The 21,948-nt window shown below is 46.9% G+C and overlaps 1 protein-coding gene across 1 annotated transcript in view; it reads right to left on the bottom strand.

Annotated features, from left to right (window-relative positions):
• SAMD11 (sterile alpha motif domain containing 11) overlaps positions 1-17,678 on the bottom strand; it is a 168,802-nt gene extending 151,124 nt beyond the window's left edge. Inside the window, exons 1-2 of the mRNA XM_075583516.1 lie at positions 17,194-17,678; positions 14,034-14,125 (exon numbers count right to left, since the gene is read on the bottom strand). Of these exons, the coding sequence (XP_075439631.1) occupies positions 14,034-14,125; positions 17,194-17,635 (534 nt within the window). The 5' untranslated portion in view covers positions 17,636-17,678. The remainder of the gene's footprint in view (positions 1-14,033; positions 14,126-17,193) is intronic.
• Between the last annotated feature and the right edge of the window lie 4,270 nt (positions 17,679-21,948).

Genomic DNA, 21,948 nt, shown 5'->3' on the forward strand with positions numbered 1-21,948 from the left:
ATATATATATATATATATATATAAAAATTCATACATATAACCATACCTTTAAATAAGAGTCTCAAAAGCTTATGCTAGAGAGGCTATATAATTGCAATGCTGCAAATCTGAGAATATACAGTAAGTGAGATAATATTCAAATCGGTTTCTCTTATGTATGTAGATATATCTTAATTTATATAGCAGCCACAGTGTACTCAGCGCTTTACTAAGATAATACAGTACAGGGAATTACAATAGCTCAACAAAATCAGACACTAGGACAGGAAATTCCTGCCCCGCTGAGCTTACAATCTAAGTTACAAAACTTTCCCATGTTTATCAGTATTATCAGGAGCTCAATGAACCAACAATCAAAATAAAAGACAGAAAGACTGCACAGAGTGCATTATGGATGCAAATATTGGGGGTCCAGGGTTTGTATACTACACTCCTCTCTTCGGCAGTGACCGAGTTAATATATCGGAGTGCACGTGTGCAGAAGCCTCTGGATGATTTTCTGGTGTAGGGAAGACACAGAGACCCCTCTGCAAAAGAACGTAATGGCGTCTCATTTTTATCCCCTAATAGAATTACCATAATAACTTTTGCAGAGAGAAGCCGGGAAATGGCTTTTTATATTTCTTGAATAATACTAATAAGGAAATTTTTTTAAAAAAAAGACAGGCACTAAAGTGATGCATCCTCCCAGGGAGCAGTGTGCAGGCTGCATATCCCACAATGAGGATAAATAATCAGTTTATAGGGAGTATCAATCCATCATTGCTGGGAGACGAGCATGGGGTAGACTGTCAAACACTTAGATAATTGCGGGGTCAGTAACAGAATCTCTGCATTGCACCGTGGGGGCTACACACGGGCCTGCTATATACGCATTGAAATTCTGTTCTGCACATTTTGAGAAGGAAAGGAAGTTTAGCCAAACAAAGACATGTAAAAATGACAAATGGTTAGCACCTCGCCAGCTTCCTAACGCAAAACCAACTTCACTTCCAGCCACAGGCATTTTTATTCCATTGACCCCTTACACCTGGGAGGCCCTTCCATGTATCCACTACCCCTTTGCTCGTGGTTCTGCCTCCTTTGTGCAGTTCCCAGGCAAAAAAGTGACAAGTGTCATTTTATATATGGGATTTTGACACATGATTTTATCATTATTGAGGCGCAGCACAGCTACATTTAAAAAGTGTGTGACAATAAAATGCCTAAGCGACGAACAATGAATATCGCCATTTAATAAGTAACAGTGAGACACAGCTTTGAATGTAATCCGTTAAACCAGCCACAATGACTCACATGTTAATAAAAAATTATTCCTATGTGCAAAAAAAAAAAAAAAAAAACAATGGAAAACTTAAAGCATGTAAAACCGAGAGAGAGAAAAATGCACACACTTCAACAAGACACAGCAAAACATTTACAGAATGATAAACATTATATACAGCTCTGCGTCAACATTTATGCGTTTGAAATGAGTTTAGCAGCTAGGGTGCATTAAAATGAATGTCGCTTTCTGAAGTGTCCTGGTATAAAACACACACACACACGGGTTGCCAGGTATCCTGTATTGAACCGGTCTGCCCTGTATTTGGACACTCTGTCCGGTAAAATATTAGAGGTAATACTGGACATGTGTGTGCCCTGTATTACCTATCTGGACGTAGTGACCTGATCGGCTTGGGGGGGGGTCACTGGGTTTCCACAAGCACGGAGAGAGCAGGGCTGTGGATAGGGGGCTGGGCAACTTTTCCCTTCCCGATTGGCTGCTGCTGGGTAATGCAGCCATTTAGGAGGATGTCAGGAGCCGGGGGGGGGGGGGGGGTGAAGACAAAGAGAGGAGGAAACAGCATGGAGCGGAGAGCAAAGAGAGGTGTGTGTGTGTCTCGAGCGTGTCACACCTTTCGCCATTGTGTCCAGTAGTTTTTGGAGAAGCCACCGGGCAACCCTAACACACACACACCTCTTGTGTGTGTAATCACAAGCCTGAAAGTGAGGGAATTATCATTGCTGTGGTGCGGTGTAGTGGTTAAGGTGCTAATCTTACATACAACCATGGGTTTTCAATCCACTCTGGGAGACCATGGGCAAATCAAGTTATGACCTGGTTTCTCCGAAACTATTTAAAGCAACAACCACCCCAGAAGTCTGAGTTTAGCCCATATAATTGTAGTATTTTAAATAAAAAAATAAATTAAAAAAATCATAATTTTCTATAGCTTCTGAAGTTACCATGGTAACCATTAGCCTGCTTCAGGGGGGGGGGGGGGAGAGGGGGATCTCCATTTTAATTCCCGGGCACTTCATATTTAAAAACACTTCTCTCTTCTGAAGGGAAAATCAGATTTTAATTATAAACCGGCAAGGGCAAGAAGAGCTATATTAAAGTAAAACATAAAATGCGTTATTAGCGCAAAGTGTCAATAATATTTCTATTATCAAGAATAAACCAGTGACTCGCACTTTGCCAACGAAATAAATACTATACGACTGTCTAGCTTTTTAAAATGTTATTTAAATCCCTTTTTATTTTTCACTTAAAGCTACTAAACTCTCGAGTGTGTCACATTATTACAGCTGCTCTCCCTATCCTCAGAGAGAGTTTATTTTATCTATGATTAAAATACATTAATGCTGGGTTATGGGAGTGGGCAATTATTAAGCGGGGGTGACTGAGCCATAATAAACTGAAACCGAGGACGATAATAGCTTTTATTAACTACCCATAACCATGGATAGGGTCATTGAACTGACCAGTTGATGTTATATGGGGCTGAAGGACTCCAGGTACCGGCGAATCCCTGCACATCACATTGTGCCATCGAATGTCCCACTCCGGCCCTGGGCTCCTCAGTCACAGTCTGAGGTTCTTTGCTCTTAAGCAGCTTCTCCTCTTTACACGCGGCACGTATGCGAAATGAACTAGATTTACTACGCCATAACTGGAGAGGCCTGACCTACATAACATTACCAGTGAAATACAGACAGCGCTGCTCATCAGGGCTCCCATAGGCACATTATCCAGCTGTGTTCATGGGACACAGAAAACTCACCCTGCTCTCCTGTGCTGCAACATCGTGGATTTTAGGGGACAGATATCTGTATTGATATAGATATATACATACACACACACACACACACACACATATATCTATATCTATACACACACACACATAACAATATATATATATATTTTTATAACTATATATGCATTTGGTGAACGTATTGATTGCACAGTTAAATATTATTATTGTCATTTAGGTTTTTTATATATTTATACATTTTCTGATCATTTATTATTATACTATTGCTGTCACACCATACCCAAGCGCAGTCCTTTTCTGTGTGTGTGTGTGTGTGTGTGTGTGTGTGTGTGTGTGTGTGTGTGTGTGTGTGTGTGTGTGTGTGTGTGTGTGTGTGTGTGTGTGTGTGTGTATATATATCATAATACTGAGTTAAGTTATGGCGAGTAAAAAAAGTGACACTTTTGTCACTTTTTTTACTCACCATAACTTAACTCAGTATTATGGTATAGCCTATCCCATTTCCTCTTATGCATATCCAGTTAAAATCAACCCCACACTGATGAGACCCATCAAGGTCGAAACAGCTGTCTGTGGGTGGTTTTCTGGGTATGCACCTTAACCCTGGCTGTGCTCAAAGCTGTGACCATGCAGCAAGCTTAAGCCTATAGGGAACCATGTTAAAAATGGTTTTTGAGGCAAAAAGTGACACTGTGTGCTCATTTGCATGTCATTCCCCAGAATCCCTTGCTGCAGTGGAAGTGCTGTGTGCTGGGTGATAATGGAGAAAGGCGGGGTTGCAGACCTGCCTAAGACATGCAGATGAGCATACAGTTGTATTTGTGTATATATTTGTGTATATATATATATATAGCAACTGTAAATATTACTGTATGTTCATTTGCATGTCTTAGACAGGTCTGCAACCCTGTCTTTCCCCATTATCGCCCAGCATACAGCGCTTCCACTGCAGCAAGGGATTCTGGGAAATGACACACACACAGATTGTTATATGTATTCGAAAGGCAACCAGAGTCTACCCTAAGTCTAGATAAAAATTGAGAAAAATGTATTTCCAGGAGAAAGTTTCTTTTATATCCAGCAGATCTGCGGATGCCTCACACATAAGGAATTTCTCCTACTCAACCCTGTGTCTGGCTCACCTCCAGGATCATTAGAGCAAGCACACAGGGGGGGAGTATGTGTGTGTGTGTGTGTGTGTGTGTGTGAGTATAAGGACATGCAAGCCTTGACAAAACAGTCCTGTAATCAGTTACTTAGATAGTGACCCGCTCCTCCCAGCTTCCTCACCTGACATCCAGGATAGGGGTGTGTGTGGGGTGGCGGGGGAATACAGACAGGGAGTGGAAGGAACGCGGTATCCAGGTGTGTGGAAGCTTGGCTTATTTTTCCCCCTTGAAAATCGCTGAGGATTATGGGACCCAACGCCTCCAAATGATTCCCCCACAGGCTGTAAACGCACGCTGTGTGACAGACCGCAGGCAGGGGCCGGAAAATACATACGCAAGCAGCAGCCAGCTCTTAACCTTGTGCTTACCAGACATGACTGCAGAGCACTGCAAACCTAGACTACAGTTGAGCGTATGCCAATTTTAATTCTTAACCTCTCTGCTGACAGAGGGTCGGCCCCTCTGACAGCATAGGGTTAACTGCACTTAGTTTCCCATTATACTCCTCTCTGGAATATATTGATGCTTAATGAATATACAATAGTAATATAACCGCAGGTCAGCAGAACATTCTGCAGGGGTGGTGCAGTGGTTCCTGGAAGGGAATGTACACCAGTGCCCTCAACAGTGAATAAGATGTGAGCCATCTGAATGTCACCTTTATCCAACCACTACTCTAAGGCTGTAATATTAGCCCACAATGCTGCATTGTAACACATGCAGCTTCTCTCCCCAGTTATTTAATACATAGCCATTGTAGTGCCAGTGCCAAGTGGCCTTGATAGGGTTGCCAGGTGTCCAGTATTGAACCGGACTGTCCTGTATTTGGACACTGTCCTGTAAAAAATGAGAGGTAATTCTAGACATGTGTGTGTCCGGTATTACCTCTCTGGACATAGCGACCTGACTGGCTTGGGGGGGGGGGGGGCGCGGGATTTCCCCAAGCAGCGAAAGAGCAGGGCTGTTGCTAAGGGGCTGGGCAGCCTCCTCCATCCTGATTGGCTGCATTACCCAGCAGCAGCCAATCAGGAGGAGGAGTCAGGAGCCTGAGGGTGGAGCCAAAGGGAGGGGGAAACAGCATGGAGCGGAGAGGTGTTTGTGTGTCTCTCGAGCGTGTATGTGTCTCTAGCGTGTTCCGAGCGTGTATCCCTCCCGAGCGTGTGTGTCGCGAGCGTGTGTGTCGCCGTTTTCACCATTGTGTCCAGTATTTTCGGAGAACCCACCTGGCAACCGTAACCTTGCATGGCAACCTAGCACAGTCAAGCTTGGATGAAAAGCAAGGGGGGTTACCAGGCTTGACCCCGAGCGCAGAAGAGATGGAGCAAAAATCACACCGCCTATTCGTTGGACAGATTAGATTGCATGGCTAAGGTATATGTTGTATGAAAACCAGTGTACGCTCCAATGACTGGTCAACATTGTTCTAACCATACTAAAGAAGTAGCTCATTCAGAAGCTGAAATCCACCCCAACTGTTCCCGTTATCTTCTTTATTCTACTGATGAAGGCTTCAATGCAACTAAAACTAATAGTTTGTCATTTGTTTTATTATCCTCTTTTACTGCCCAAGTTTTGCCACTACAATCTCGTGCAGAACTGTGCGAGTTGATTACTCTATAAGTATCTGTATGTGCCGAGTGTGTGTGTTTCGGTGTTAATTTTGTAGCCATCCATGCACCTGTTGATGGGAGCTTGTACTTTAAGCCTATCAGAGGACGGCCTGTCAGACAGAGCGCAGTGACCCTCAATTATCTCATTCCATCTAATCTCACTCCATCACTGGTACTCCAGACAGTGGGGAGAAGGGACGTCTACCCTTTCCTGTCTTCAGGCAATATCTGCGGTTACCGTGGCAACGCGGCAGAAGCAGAATCCCTGGTACCACGCAACACCTATTGCGACCGTCACACACACAAAAAAAACAGGAGAGATACTGGCGGATTGAGACCTGCACAGAGACCCTGACAGGTGTCACAAGGTGACAACATAATGACCGCAGCCAGATCCACAGAGTGAACCAGTGATGGCAGCCTGCAGCCCTCTTGCCTCTTTATAGCACCAGGCAAAGTACAGGTGTGCTTTGGGACATGCATGTGTCTAATATAATAAAAACACATACAATAGAGGCTTGAAAATGAACATTGGTGCATTGTATAATGATGCTGATACACTTCCAGCCTCCCAGTAGAGAGCCACATCTAAGTGTTACCAGTTCTATCTTATATTGGGTTATATGTATACAGTATATGCAAATGTTATGCACTTCTGGGGGAAATGCACTGCTCCACATTGCCCAATGATAAAAATCAGGGAAATGTTTTCCTTTCATACATCTGTAAATCTGCTGCACTCATTTGCACGAGAATGGCACCATTGTAGTAATACGTTTTGGAACCCCCCCCCCCCCCCCCCAAATGTTGTGTCTTGGCTCTAGAAGCAGAATAAGTTTCAACGGGTGCATGTGTGCTGAGTAAAGAAGCCTCAACCCATATAGGACAGGGGCAGCAGGGTCTGCGGGCCGAAGCCTCCAGACTCCCCCCACCTCCTTTCCCCATCCCTGTTGGGGGTTATGATAGCGAGGAGTTGAGTGGTCTGTGCGTGCTACAGGGGCCTGTGTGCAGGGCGACACCTGGTGACCTAGGTTGACCAAGGTGGGGCGCCAAGGGGTCAGATATCCGCTTAAGGAAACACTGGCAGAGTGGGGGGCAGTTTCGGTCTCCATTTGGTTTAAACAAATTGTTGTTTACCAATAAAGCCGCTGCCCAATTTTACCTCCAATCTTGGCCACCTGCTGTTCTTTGGGGGTTACATTTGGGGGAGGTAACGGCGGTCGGGCGGGTTGCTCGAATGCTCCAAGGTCAAGGTTGAATACACAAAGTTGCGGGCGGTTACACGGATCATGGGCGTCACATATTAGATGCGCTTATTGGCAACATTTACTTATATGGTGCCAACATAGTCCGCAGGGCCGTACAATAGGGGTAAAAGATAATATAGCAATTAAACATACTGGTACCATAGGTAGAGAAGTCCCTGCCCCAAGAAGCTAGCAGCTCGTTGCATCTTTACCCCCCACTCAGCCGAGCACTGCAAGACATGAGCCCCCACTCAGCCGAGCACTGCAAGACATGAGCCCCCACTCAGCCGAGCACTGCAAGACATGAGCCCACACTCAGCCGAGCACTGCAAGACATGAGCCCCCACTCAGCCGAGCACTGCAAGACATGAGCCCCCACTCAGCCGAGCACTGCAAGACATGAGCCCCCACTCAGCCGAGCACTGCAAGACATGAGCTCGGGAGGCACAACGGGTTATTGGTTCAGACACCAACCCTGCTTCATAAAACCATTGACTTTTCCCATGCTCTGTAATTATCCAGAGGCAACTCTGCCAGACCCATGTGTCCAATATAAAGATGTGCCTCTCAAACCCTGATTTTGTTATTCCCAGGTCATGGACAAACCTGGGCTTGAGAGAGAGAGAGAGGACCCGCCTGTGCCGCCCCTCTGCCACATACTATTCACTCTCCTGTCTCTTGCTGCTGCCTCCTGCATGGCACTGATACCACCCTCCTCACAAATCCCTCGCTTGTTCCTTTCACAGATAGGTCCCTTATTCCCATCTCCGAAAGCTGCCGCCTCCACCCCCCCCCCCCCCTTCCCTCTTATCCCCTTCAATTATCTCCCGGCTCCTCAGACAATATCGCCCCCCTCGCCTCCTCCTTCCTTCCCCCCCCCCCCGCACCTTCGCCCTCGCCAAGTAATTTCCTCTTCAAATCAATTCTCCTAATCACAGAAAACCCAAAAGGGCCACACGAACACAGCCTCAAACCAGAGCGCAGACATTAATTAAACCCCCTCTGGCCTCCCTGACACTACAAATTGGATGCGAGAGAGGGGTGGGCTGCCGCCTCTGAAATATTAACCCTTTGTTGAAGGGGAGAGGGGGGGGGGGAGAGAGAGAGAGGAGATAGCAGGTTTCGAAAGCGGCAGCCGGGGATGGGAACGAGATTCGCGATTGGATCCGTGCCAGCCGGAGCCTGGGACTTACACGTACTTCTAATAGCAAATATTAATAAGAAAGCTCCCTATTCATCTGAGGGATTTGGCAGGGAAGCAATTTCCACACTCCAGCACATAAAGCTGACAGTTTCTTGGTTGTGCTGGAGGGAGAAGGTGGGAGGTCCTCTGGCAGGGGAACAAGGTGCTTATGAAAGGAGCCGGGGCTTCCCCTCCTGCGTCGCCCTCCGCCCGCTGTGCGGCGTGTGAGCCGCGGCGGAGCGGCGTGGGCCCCCGGCGTGGCCCCCTGACACTGAAACCGCAGTCAACAGACAGAGAGGGGAAGACGAGTCCTGCCCACTTCCTGAGAGCTTTCAAAGGGGGAATTGTTAGCTGAATATCTGTGTGCAGGCTGACAGCCCCTCTGGAGATCGCCTCCCCCTCCCCACAGCACAGAGAGACGGTTTATCTGACAGCTGTAAGGTCTGACCGCATGGGGAGGGGGAAAGGACGTGTTGGGCACAGCTGGGGAGCCAAGCTTTCGGTTGTAGGCAGGGGGGTCGCTTAGATAAGACCGCAGTCGGCAACCACACAGCGGCCAACTACTGCAAGTCAAGGGATCTGCGCACAGATAAATACTCCAAGTGGGTTACAGTATGGGAACACTTTCTGCTGCTGGGGGCAAGAGACACCAGCCCCTGACATGAACCAGCTTTTTTTTTTTCCGTTTAAATGAATCAGGTGCTTATGTGAGTCCTAGTAGAAAAAGATGCCAAAACGTTAAAATCCTGACCTTAGATCAGGGGTGCTCAACGCAGTCCACAATACCCCCCCAACTCCCAACAGGCCAGGTTTTAAAGACATCCCAGCTTCGTCTTTGACTGATCCACCTCTGCTGAAGCTGGGATATTCCTTAAAACCTGATCTGTTGGGGGGGGAGGGGGTGGGAGGTCTTGAGGATTGGAGTTGAGTACCACTGCCGTAGGAGGGGTCTGCAATGCATGATGGGGGGCGCAGGCATTTAAAAGAAGTGAACAAGCAGGATAATGCACTTGAAGTCTGTTTTTTGTTGTGTTTTAAAAGCGGCGCTTTTTAAAAGCAGGAAAGAGCAAAGTGGTTTTTCTCCATAAAAATGAACATGATACTGTGTATAATGGCACAGAGGCTGGCAGGTCCTTGGGCAGATTCCCTGCAAGGAACATTTTACTTTTATGCAACATCATAATATTTCATGCATTTTTTTGCCTTTTATGTTTTAATGTCCTAATGTCTTTATTTTATAAGCACTTCACAGCAATTATCGGTGTGCTCTTTTTGTTAAGCACAGTCTATATGGTGATCACCATGCAATTAATAAGACAATAATACTACTACGAGTCCCCATGCAGTTCCATAAAGCCCCTTTCTGTACTGTTGGGTTTTGCTATCGCAATAGTCTTCTAAAATGTTCACCTGCTGATGCGGCTTCCTAACCACATTAGTGCTAGATGGGCGGAAATAAATGGGTTAAGGCAGGGGGTTCTCCACTCCTCAAGACCCCCTAAAAGGTCAGCTTTTCAGGATATCCCTGCTTCAGCACAGGTCGCTCAATCAGTGGCTCGGTCGAAGAGCCTGCTTCAACATAGGTGGCTCAATCAGTGGCTCAGTCAAAGACTGAACCACTTGCGCTGAAGCAAGAATATCCAGAAAAAATGACCTGTTGGAAAGTCTTGAGGACTGGAGTTGAGGACCCCTGGGCTAAGGAAGTGTATTAAATAGCGTGTTATCCTTCCATAATACAGACAGGTCTGGCCTCAAGAATGAAACATTGAAAAACAGGGAACTGAAGTGGGCTCAGCCCATCACAGCTCCTCTCTAATGTTGGAATGGACCACCAACTTCTTGGCTATCCGTAGGGACCTTACAGTAACAGCTCTGTCTCTGTAGAAGAGGAGACGACTTCCATGCACTTTTAGGCATGCCTCTTTACATTCAGTTATACAAAACAAGACTGTCCTCGCTAGTGAAGACAATGAATATAAGAAGCATTAACAATTCCATCTCAACTTGATTTACAATACAAAGCTTATTAGCTATTTAAAGAAAGCTTGATATGGAGGCACTGACTATTTCGACAGCCCCCAAAAGGTTCCTGCTTGTTTGTGTGTGCGTCCAAGGGTGTGGGCAGGAGGCAGAGTAATTGGGCCCCAAGTCCCTTCAGACCGAGAGCAACTATGTCACCTTATTAAGGGGAGGCAGACTTGATGAGTCATGAGTCCCTTCTATCTCATCATCACTGTCAGTGAATGCTAGGCGGGAGTGGGGGTGCAGCTGAGTGAGGGTTGAACAGGAGTGGGTGCAGCCGAGTGAAGACTGGGCAAGAGTGGGGTGCCGCTGAGTGAGGGTTTGAGGAGTGCGGGGTGCAGCCGAGTGCCACCTAGTGAGGACTGGGCAGGCGTGGGGTGCAGATCATTGAGGTCTAAGCAAGCGTAGGATGTAAGAGAGTAAAAACTAAATAGAAGTGGGGTGCAGCTGAATGAGGGCAGCAGGGAATAGACCCAACAGACGATCACGTTTTAGCACCCAGCTAAGAGACAGTAGCTGGACCACAGTTGCTAGTATGGAGCAGAATTACCCAGAATACCAATACAAAACATGGGGAAAAAAAAGCAGAGCGTGATAAGAGCAGAAGTAGTGCCGAGTAATGGCCGGTCTCCTTACCCAGGTGATTAAAAAATACATTTTAAATAAATGGGCGATTCAACCTTTTAACAAGACCTACCATAATACAACTTTTTATTTTATTATACCGTGGTCTGTACAATTTCTGCATTTATTTCACTTTATTCTGCACTGACATCAGTAAAAGTAATAGAAACAAAGACGATGTGGTCAAATACCTATTAAATGATTCATTTACTGAAGAATATGAAAAAATGCTACCTTATGATTTTTTTTTTTTATTCTACTATTTTAATACTTAAAACTCGGTCTGTTCACAGCCAAGCGAATTGCAAAGAGCTTTTAGGTCAAATACTAAGTTATCATATGGACAAGTCCAGATACAAGAAACAGACTAACTATTCACTACTCCAAAATGAGTACAGACTGCACCACACTCATGGAAAGCCAAGAAACGGATACAGCGGCCACGTTTGCGCACACAGTCACCAGGTGGTTAGACAGAGAGCAATGTCTGTGACAGAGCATCAACCTTTAATTAAAACGGGAAACAAAATAATTTCAATGCAGACAGAGACTGGCATAGATAGCCCTCTTGACCACAAATCATAGCACAATAAATTATTTGCCTCAGCGAGGAAAACGGCGACGTTTCTCCTTCCGCCAGCCTTTCCTATGGAGGGTTATAAGCCTGCCCATGTTCGCACTCCATCTGTGGAATAGATCCTATGCGTTCAGTTTTCACGTCGCTAGAATGGAAAGAACTCTCAACAAAAGAGAGTGCGGTTCCTACTCCGTTCTCCACACAACCACATCTGACTGTTAAGAGACCAAAGAGCCGTACAAAAGTGTTTGTTGATAACCAAAGCAGGTAGCAGACAAGAGAGGGAAGGATAGCCGCGGACGGACGATGACCAAATCAATGACAAGGTTAATAGCAACAACAACAAAAAGCAGACGTTTTTGCAAACTTTTTTTTTTGTGACTCTCCTTGCCTTTTCCGGCACTGGTTTTATTTTTTAAATCTGATCTATTCAGATGTGTTTGAAATATCAAAGTGACTGGAAGGTTAAAATGGAGCTCTCTCCAGGGTCCAGTGCAGTCTAAAGGTTACCATGGGAACCTCAGATGCTACAGATGAAAAGCATGATTTGCAACACACCCAAAAAACATTTTTTTTTTCAATTGAGCAGTACATGCTTCGGGGGGGGGGGGGAGGGGGTGGAATATAGGAACATTCTAGATCGAGAAGTAAAACTGATACAGGCTTCTGGTGGGGATTGCGGTTTCAAAGCATCAGTGAAATAAGAAATATTGCCAGGAAGTGCATCGCTGCTCATATAAACGAACCTTTTCAATTCTAAAATTATATTACATTGCAAAACACATTCAAGTTGGGTAATAAAATAGGATACCTATGAAACTGCCATTTGATCCTACAAAATTGTCTTTTTGACTAATTTCTTCCGTCTGCCTATAGGATGTCATTGATTTTACAGTTCTTCACCATTAATTCCCTTTCGTCATCTTTTTTTTTTTTTATCACCTTCAGCTCTAGCTGTCTGGTTCGAAGGGTACTGCATTACCTCAAGACAAAAACCACAGTTGAATCTCCATGACCAGCCGGCTCCATATTATTTGGGACAGGACCAGTTCGTGCAGAACGGGACACAAGAGTGGCTCTTTAAAAAAAACGCTGGCAAATCCAGCCGCAACTCACCTGTATACAGACCAGATAGGTTTTTTTTTTGTTTTTTTTTTAGATATAGAACACACAGCAGGTTTCAGTATGAATAAAAGGCTAGGTTAGAATTTAATGTACACAGTGGGTTTCTTTGAATTCAGGCAATTTCCCAACTATCAATCTGCCAAATGGCACTGAAGAGGTTAACATGCAAATCCTACATAGACCTGCAGCCACGTTCTGCTGATATATTTTGCACATAAAAATAGGAGTTCTTAAACTCGTGCTGGATGGAGGCTACACCCAACCAATTGCTATGGAAGGCCCCTAAATTTAGTTTTCAGGACACCCCCCCCCCACCCTTCAACAGGTCAGGTTTTCAGGATATCCCTGCTTCGGAACAGGTGGCTCAAACAGTCTCTGCTTCAGCACAGGTGACTCAATCAGAGGCTCAGTCTTTGACTAAAGACTAAAGCTACAAAACATAACTAAACTGAAGTATTTAATCAAAGAAAAAACTGCAATAGACTTGTCACCATAGGTATCTTCAAGTGGACATATATTTGAATTAAAGTTTGAAACCTGCATCAATCAAAACTATGTTTATTTTTGCACAAGGGGTTTTCTGTTCATGAATCAGTCTTTGACTGAGCCTCTGATTGAGCCGACTGTGCTGAAGCTAGAATATCCTAAAAACCTGCCCTGTTGGAGATGTCTTGAGGACTAGAGTTGAGCCGCCCTGCCAAACCTATGCAGCTTGCCACACACACAAACCTGTCTAATAGGTACAGTTAGTCTTACAGGACCCAATAACATGTAATATGCCTGCTACATTGGTACAGTTGGAAGGTTACAAAACGGTAATATACTGGTGATACCATTATTGGCTGATGTCTTAACATATACCATCTTTCTGGATCAGGTAACATGTCTGCAATAGCCATCCAGCTTACATCAATAAACATTATTTATTCAATACCATTAGTCTGGGTGTTGATTTTTTTTTTTTTTTTTACAGCAGCAGTCCCACCTAAGATGTTATGGGGAACACAGAGCATAAAAATATCCAACATTGTTTTTCTTAAAGTATCATAACATCTGCATGTAATCCCACAGTTCTCTTCACTGCAACAACACACAAAGAGATACAAGTCACTATAGAAAAAAAAAAAAGTGGTGCATCCCCAATTTTGCTTTTTTTTATTTTATCTAGTAGTGTGTCGGCTGCTTTTAATAATGTTTTTTTTTTTTTTCTTCCCCTGTAGGAAAGTGGTGATTGAAGCCAAGAGAGGCTGCTTTCTTTAGTAGCTGAGAACACGTATCCTGTACAGACCCCAAGCCATAGTCAACATCTGCCAGGCAGACAACACATGTACACTTCAGGGACTATTGCAGTGTCAGAGACTCTCAGACCAAGAACCCTTCATCAGTGATGCAAAAAGAGAGGGGACTTAAAACAGAGTCTGAGCGATAATCTTACCACTGGAGACGAAATTCGACACCCAGGGCAATCACAGATTGGAGGATGTACCTGTAAGATTCCTTTGGACATAAGAGTCTTCAAACTTTTCCCTGGGTGCAGCACATGGAAGAGAAAGAGAAGACAAATTGAGGAGCTGCAGGCGGTGCACAAGGAAACAGCAAGATGTCAGGGGGAAAGGCAGCCCAGTGCTGTGCATTTCCTACTGCCACAGCTCAGTGTTACTGTGTGTGTAGGAACACAGTGACACTGAGACACACAGGGGAAGTGACAGGTGGGAAGGGACTGACACACCCAGCACACAACAACACACACAGGCTGATACATCCATGTATAGTAACACACACACACAGTGACATCCATGCTGTATATATATGAACACACACAACACAAATAGACACCCACACAAACACCCTCACCAACACACAACACAAACAGACACCCATACAAACAAACTCATCCAATACACAGTAAAGCCCAAACACTGACCCCCAATATGTACAGTAACACACACACACACACACACACACACACACACACAGAAAGTTGCAGACACCCATATACAAAGTATTATCCAGACCGGAACACGTCAATAAACAAAGTAACAAATACAACACAGACTGACACACACTCACAAAATAACGGGCACGGACTTCTATCCCCAGACTATATTAATCAGGCGCACGGAGACACACACAGTTGTGTGTCTGGGACTTGAGAACACACACAGTGCACAGACCTGTCTAATAAGGGTCTCCTATGAGCACAGTGTCAGGTCCTGGCAAAGCCCAGATAAACAGATGTATATCCTGTTACACCCCCCCCTCCCCCCGCACTGTAAACTCTCAGGGGGTTAATGACCCCTCATTAGCGCTGCCCCCCCCCCCTCCTCACCTCCCACCTCCTATTAGCACATAACACACACTGCCCGCCCCCCCCCCCCTCCTCTCACTGATAATTGCTCCAACTCCCTCTCCCTCCAGGGATAAAAACAAGCACCTACTGTATAATCCCATTTACCCCGAGGATGTGCCTCTTCCCCTCCCTCCCCCCCCCCAAAAAAGAGAAAACACCCATTCAGTGCCAGAATCTGCAGCGCGACCCACGAGATTACCCCCTGCACTTGAAGTGGAGGGGTACCAAATGATACCCTACTCTCTCGTGTGACATGTACCCCTACTCAACATGTTAAGCACACGTGAGACATGTACCCCTTACTCAACATGTTAAGCACACATGTGACGACATGTACCCCTTACTCAACATGTTAAGCACACATGTGACATGTACCCCTTACTCAACATGTTAAGCACACATGTGACATGTACCCCTTACTCAACATGTTAAGCACACATGTGACATGTACCCCTTACTCAACATGTTAAGCACACATGTGACATGTACCCCTTACTCAACATGTTAAGCACACATGTGACATGTACCCCTTACTCAACATGTTAAGCACACATGGTTTTAGCAGCTACTGATCAAGTTTACAACTCAACTGCCTGCAGAGCCCCTCATGTGCTGATGCACACACACGGGCTTTCATGCATTGAAAACCCCATATTGTTCTTCAATCAGTATCCCCCTACAGTACTCCACTTACTCCCTTATGCAGATAGAATCTCCTATATAATCTCCTCAACCCTATACACCCCCCCCCCCCCAAACAAACATGCTTCGGGTCATATGAAGCTCACTTCCCTGCAGTGATATAATACTGCTAATACCTCGTCTATTACAGCCTTTGTATATGGAGATCAGCCTCTCCCCCTAAATAACAGCTTTGCTCCCCCCACCTCCCCCCCCCCCCCCGGTTCACCCAACTCTGACAACTCTCTTGACTTTGTCTCGCAGGGGGGGGGGGGCTGGGGTAGGGGGGATACCCTGAACCCTCCCCCCCCCCTATTTACCTCTCCAACCCCAGCAGCCTGCGCCTCACTGCCAAAATCCCCATCCGGAGAGCTGGGGTCACCGGAGAGGGAAGGAGGAGGAAGAGGAGGGAGGGGAGAGGCGGTGAGAGAGAGAGGGGGGGGGGGGGGCAGTGTGGGTTTGAGTCACTCTGACTAGCACCAGCCCTTGGGGCTTTCTAGAAACCACATTTGGAAATTACCCCCGCCCCAGATTAGGCAGCCAGCAGCTAGTCATAAACAGATTAAACATGTAAAACCCTGATAGTTACGTAGACTCACATTCACCTGGGTGCTAAGTAATAATGTCCCGTCTTCTAGTTGAAATGCTTTATATCACGATTCAATATTAGGTGTCATTGACACCCAATAGCCCCAAGCCACTTTGCCACCGATATGGGACAACCAGTGACACACAGCAAATGACTGGCTTCCATGTGTCATATTTTTAAGGGGCAGGGTGAAGTATTTTGGAGTTCCCAAAATATTTCTGACCAGGGTTCTTCCAATAGTAGTGCTTCCTTTCTTCACATGCTACCTTACCAACATATACATCATGCTGTCAGCCACCAGAACACGCTCTGACTCTTGTCAATGTATATCCTCCACACAAGTCCTTTCATTTGTGGTTTATAGCTTAAGTCACCAAAATAAGAATAATGTGATCTCTGCCCAAATACATCATTCAGCCAGTAAACTTCAGGGCTGGACCTGCAGTATGCTTCCTGCTTACTGTTTGCAGCTGTTACTGGGGTACTAAAGCCCCTACATGAAGTAACATAGGAAGCACTGCTTGTCATCATCGTCAGCACCGAGTTCACGGTCAGCAATAAGAACCCAGAAATATTACTGGTGTTACCAGTTATATACAGGGCCAATTACCAAACTGCCCATCTCCAGTTTTACAACACTGTGACCCCCCACCCCTTCCCCATACACAGGGGGTGACAGCTACAGGGAATAATAAGGGGTTTCACCAAATCCAAAACTCAATGGGTTAAGAGACTACCCCCCCCCCATTAACCCTTAGATATCCGTTTACAAATATCCCCACACTCACATGGATCACAAGAGTGTGGTTTGTGCATGTTCCCCCATCCTAAACCTATGATGACCCCCCTCACCCACCACCACCAAATCTGCGGGGGGGGGAGTGTCTGGGGCAGACTTTGCCCTAACTTTTCCCCGAGTTGCCCCCCCCCATGTAACCCTCCCCCCCCCCCCCCCCCCCGCACCTCTCTTTGTACCTTTGTGCCTGATGCTCCTCTTCCAGTCCTTGGCCGTCTCCCGGCCGCTGACAAACTGGAACTCGTTGGGGGTCAGCCACTCGCCGCGGTAGCGGATGGAGGGCCCCTTGCTGCCCTGGCACAACTTCTGGGTGTAGAGCAGCGCCTTGTTCTCGCCGCACTCCACCTCGATGCAGGGCTCCCCCTGGTCATACAGCGGCTGGAAGTCCGGCGCGGAGGGGAACCGCTCCAGCACCAGCTCCTCGGGCAGCTGGGGGTGGTGGTGGGGGGGCTGGTGCAGCCCCAGGTACGGGTGGTGGGGGTGGAAGAGGTGGTCGTACGCCGGGGGTGGGTGAGGGGTCACCACCGCTGCCAGGTAGCCCGGGATGGTGCCCATGGGCTGGTTGAAAGCTGCCAGGGCGAGTTCCTCCCGATCCGGTCTCTCCTTCTTGATGGCCGGCATGGTGCCCCCCCCTCCTGCTGCTGCTCCCCTCTCCGGAGAGGAGTGTGCGCCCCCCTCCCTCCCCTTTGCGCCCCTGGATTGCGCTTCCCACCCCCCGGGTGTGTGGGGGGGCTTCACAGCTCCTCCGCTGCTGCCTCTCTGCCGCTGCCTCCCAGCCCGACTGAGACATGACATGCTGGAAAGGGCTGAGCCACGGGAGACATCATGTTGCTTTGGAGAATGCTTATTGATCCCCTATCGACCTCCCCCCCCCTCTCCTCTCACCCCCCCCCCACCCTTGTGTGAGCTGCACTGTGGGGGGGCTCCTTGTGCCCCCCACCTCTTCCAACCACGCGTCCTCCTGCCCCTCTCACCCTCCTTGCCCCCCCCCCCTCCCCCTTCTTGCCCCGGGGCTCGGTCCACTGGTCCTCTTTTGCACCAGGTGGGGCAACTTTCAGGAGGGGGTCTCTATGCCTCATTCACCTGCCAGGCTCCCCCCCCCCCTGCAGCTTGCCTCTGTATTAATGAGGGGGTGATAATAATTACTTATTAGCTGCCTATCCCCCTGTGTGTGACAAGAGGAGAGAGAGAGAGAAAGCTGCATCTACTGCCCCCTGCCTCTGCTGCTGGTCTCCCCTGCCCTGCCTCCTGCCCGGGTGTATGGGGGGGGGGGTGTGTGTGTGTGGAGGGGGGATCCCCCTCTGCATGTCACGCACACACGCGCGCGCTGGAGTTCACAGGCTCTCTGGCCAAACTAGATCTGCCTTTCTCCGCCGCCGCTTCTGCAACTTGGTCCCTTTAAACCAGCACCAGGCGGGAGGGGAAAGGCGGAGAGGGGGGTGTGCGACGGACGACATCCCAGATCCCACTCTGCTGCTGCTGCTGCTGCTAATGTTGCAATGCCTGACAGCTGCCTTGGGGGTCGCAGTGGGAGAAAATAATAATAATCAGTCTTCCTAAACTTTACACACCTGAGATAGGCACATGTGTCATTGTGTACTGGGGACTCAACCAATGAACTATTCAAATATCAAACATGTAACTAGGCACTCAGATAATAGTGGCTAACGGGCAATAATTAGCAGTAATACAGTAAACAAAATATATATATATATATATATATATATATATATATATAAATATATATATATATATATATATATATATACACACACACACACACACACACACACACACTAACACACACACACTAATACACTAATAACGTTATTTCATATTGCCCTTTTCTCCCAATGGGACTCAAAGCGTTTCACAATTACAGTACAGTGTTTGGTACGCAGCTGATAGGAATTTTTCCAGAAACAGTCCCTGCGCAGATGAGCTGACAATCTATGATGTTGGTGTCTGAGGCACAGGGAGGTAAAGAGACTTGCACAAGGTCAGCAGGAATTGAACCAGGTTGCCCTGGTTCAAACTCATTCATTGTTGACAGTGTGTGTGTGTGTGTGTGTTGCTATTTGAATGTATTATACTCTATTTTTGCACACATTAAAATATTCACTGCAAGGGGGCTGTTAACTAACTTGTCTCCATCGGGGCCAGGCTGCTCCAGTTCTAAAGGGGTGAAATAAAGTCTCCCGGTTTTAAAACAAGTACGATACTGGTGCAAAAATAACACCACATTTTTCAACCAAAATAATGTTGACAGAGAGCAACACGGTTCTTTCCTTTGACACACTTGGTGCTATTTTTTGTCCCAGTTTTGCAGCAGGCAGATGGTGATAAAAAAAAAAAGAAGCTTTTTGCATGTGGCATTGGCCATGCGCACGAAACCTAGCACAGCTTCATGAATCCACTGGCACATTACCGCGGCTTAATATTTAAATCATGCCTCCTATTTTAATTCCAACCATGTGCATTAACCCCTTCCCCGGTCTAGGGCATTTTGTTGCGGCCGTTTTGCTGCCACCAAATTTCTGTCGGCGTTTAGCCGTCACCCACCTCGCCGCCGGGACATCTCTCCGCCGCCAAGGTAAACCCCTAACCTTACCCCTTACCCTAAACCCCCCCAAATCTTAACCCCTAATACTAATGCTACCCCCTATCCTAAAAACCTTAACCCCGTACCCTAAACCCATACCCTAAAAACCTTAACCCTTTACCCTAAAACCCCTATCCATACCCCCCTACCCTAAAAACCTTAACCCCATACCCTAAATCTAATGCTACCCCTACCCTAAAAACACTAACCCTTACCCTAAAAACCCTAACCCTTACCCTAAAAACACTAACCCTTACCCTAAAAACCCTTAGCTTAACCACTAATACTAAGGCTACTCCCTACCCTAAAAACCATAACCCCGTACCCTAGACCCATACCATAAAACCCCTATCCATAACCCCCTACCCTAAAAACCTTAACCCCGTACCCTAAACCTAATGCTACCCCCTACCCTTAAAACACTAACCCTTACCCTAAAAAACCCTAATCTTAACCGCTAATATTAATGCTACCCCTCAGCCTAAAAACCTTAACCCCGTACTCAGCTAAAATGGCTTAAATTCATTTACCTGATTGGCGACACCGCCGACGGCCGAGTGTCCAGAGGCGGAGCGGCTGTGGCATAGGGCCCCTCAGCAGCCAACCGCCACCGGAGACTTGCTCGCGGCAAGACGGCCCTGACCACGCGTCCGACACTTCTCCTTCCCTGCTAGATGGCCGCGTTGCTGGTCCCCTGGCAGCAAAGAGGTTACACGAAGAGGTAAAATAACGCCTGCAGTATTTATTTACCCAGCATCCTTACCATCTGCAGCCGGGGATTCCAGTGGCCCACATTGTCATGTCCAGGGGTAGTAATAGAGATGATGACCATGTGTGAAAAGCTATATTGACCTTTGGTGAATAATGCTTCACCGTGTCAAACAGATCAAGACTGCTATGACCCCTGCCATCCTACCACTAACCCACGTCATATTGACCACTGCTGGATCAGTACATTCAACGTTCAGATTTGTGAACTTCCTCCAGGTCATCTGGAACGGCTCCTCCTGGAAGAATTATTAAAAAGCAATTAGTGTTGCTTTCCGAGAAGACACGACTGGGATAAACTGTCCAGATGGTAACCACGCCAGTGGTATATTGCAATTTATTAACAAATAAAGCAGAATTAGCAATACCCGATGATACCATGATCCCGGTAGTGCCACATTTTCTGAAGTTCTCAGTATCCAGCAGATACATTTATAGTCTATTTTATAACTGTTTGACTGCCAAGGAAGCCAGTAAGCACATTGCCCTGTGATATCCCGCCAGACCCTCAGCTGAAGGTTTGGCCATCTCGTTTCTGTTTGGAAAAGGGCCTAGGAAACCACTCTGAAGATTCAATTCACGGGGAACATCTCTCGCCACCAAGTGATTTCGCCTTCATAGTGGTAACCAAGAACTCCAAGACCTGGTGGTGGATCCTCTACATCAGACTATGGGGGGGGTCTATGCAGGTAGCTTCAATGTTATCAGTGCCAAATGGAACGGTTTGGCGTGACCTACCTCACGCTCTGACAGTTGTGTTATCCCGGTATTCAGAAAGAGTTATCGCAGGTCAGAAACCGCGAGGTAGGACGATGCCAAACCGCTCGGGACAGCAGTGCCGTTATCTGTGTCTTTTTCCAAGTCCTGCCCGTGCGATCTGCCTGCAGTCTGTAAGCTGCATCTCCCAGCACAGCTCTTACAGGAGATCACACTGGTTTTATTTTAATAACACAGTATTGAAGCCGGGGGTCTCCGGAGCTGATATTAATGCGGGTCAGCTCCGGAGACTACCCGCCTTCAATCAGATGTAGTAAAAAAATGTTTTAACAATTCACATCGCGGATCCCATCTCGTCACCCTTGAGGTGGCATGATCAGATCCTGCGAGTTGCAGCCGTGATGTGAATCTCGAAGCTACCCGAATAGCTTAATTTTCCAAAAAAATTAGAGTTCGAGCATTTTTTTTTTAACCTCCCGCGCGTTTTGTCTGAGCGGGAGCGCTACCGATCGGGAAGAAACACTTCAAGCGAGATTGGCATGTTATCAAAGCTTTCTGAATAGCTACACTTGCAAACTCGCTCGCCCAATATTCTCGATAAGTCACTTATCGAAGTTTACTGAATAGGCCCCAATGTGTCGAAATCCCTGAAAAGAAAAGAACCTGTCTAAGGCCGAGTCCCCGCTGACGCTGAGCGCGCTCATGGTTGGAGAACGCTCCAAGCATGAGCGCCGGGTGTCCTGGCATTTACGTGCGCGCGGGGGGGGGGGGCATTGCGGGTTGTTGAGCGCGCTAGAAAGTCAGTTTTTTTGTTTACATAAGCGCCGAGCGCGGGTGAGCGTGTGTG

This window comes from Ascaphus truei, unplaced genomic scaffold (genome assembly GCF_040206685.1).
Source record: "Ascaphus truei isolate aAscTru1 unplaced genomic scaffold, aAscTru1.hap1 HAP1_SCAFFOLD_331, whole genome shotgun sequence".
Lineage (NCBI taxonomy): Eukaryota > Metazoa > Chordata > Amphibia > Anura > Ascaphidae > Ascaphus > Ascaphus truei.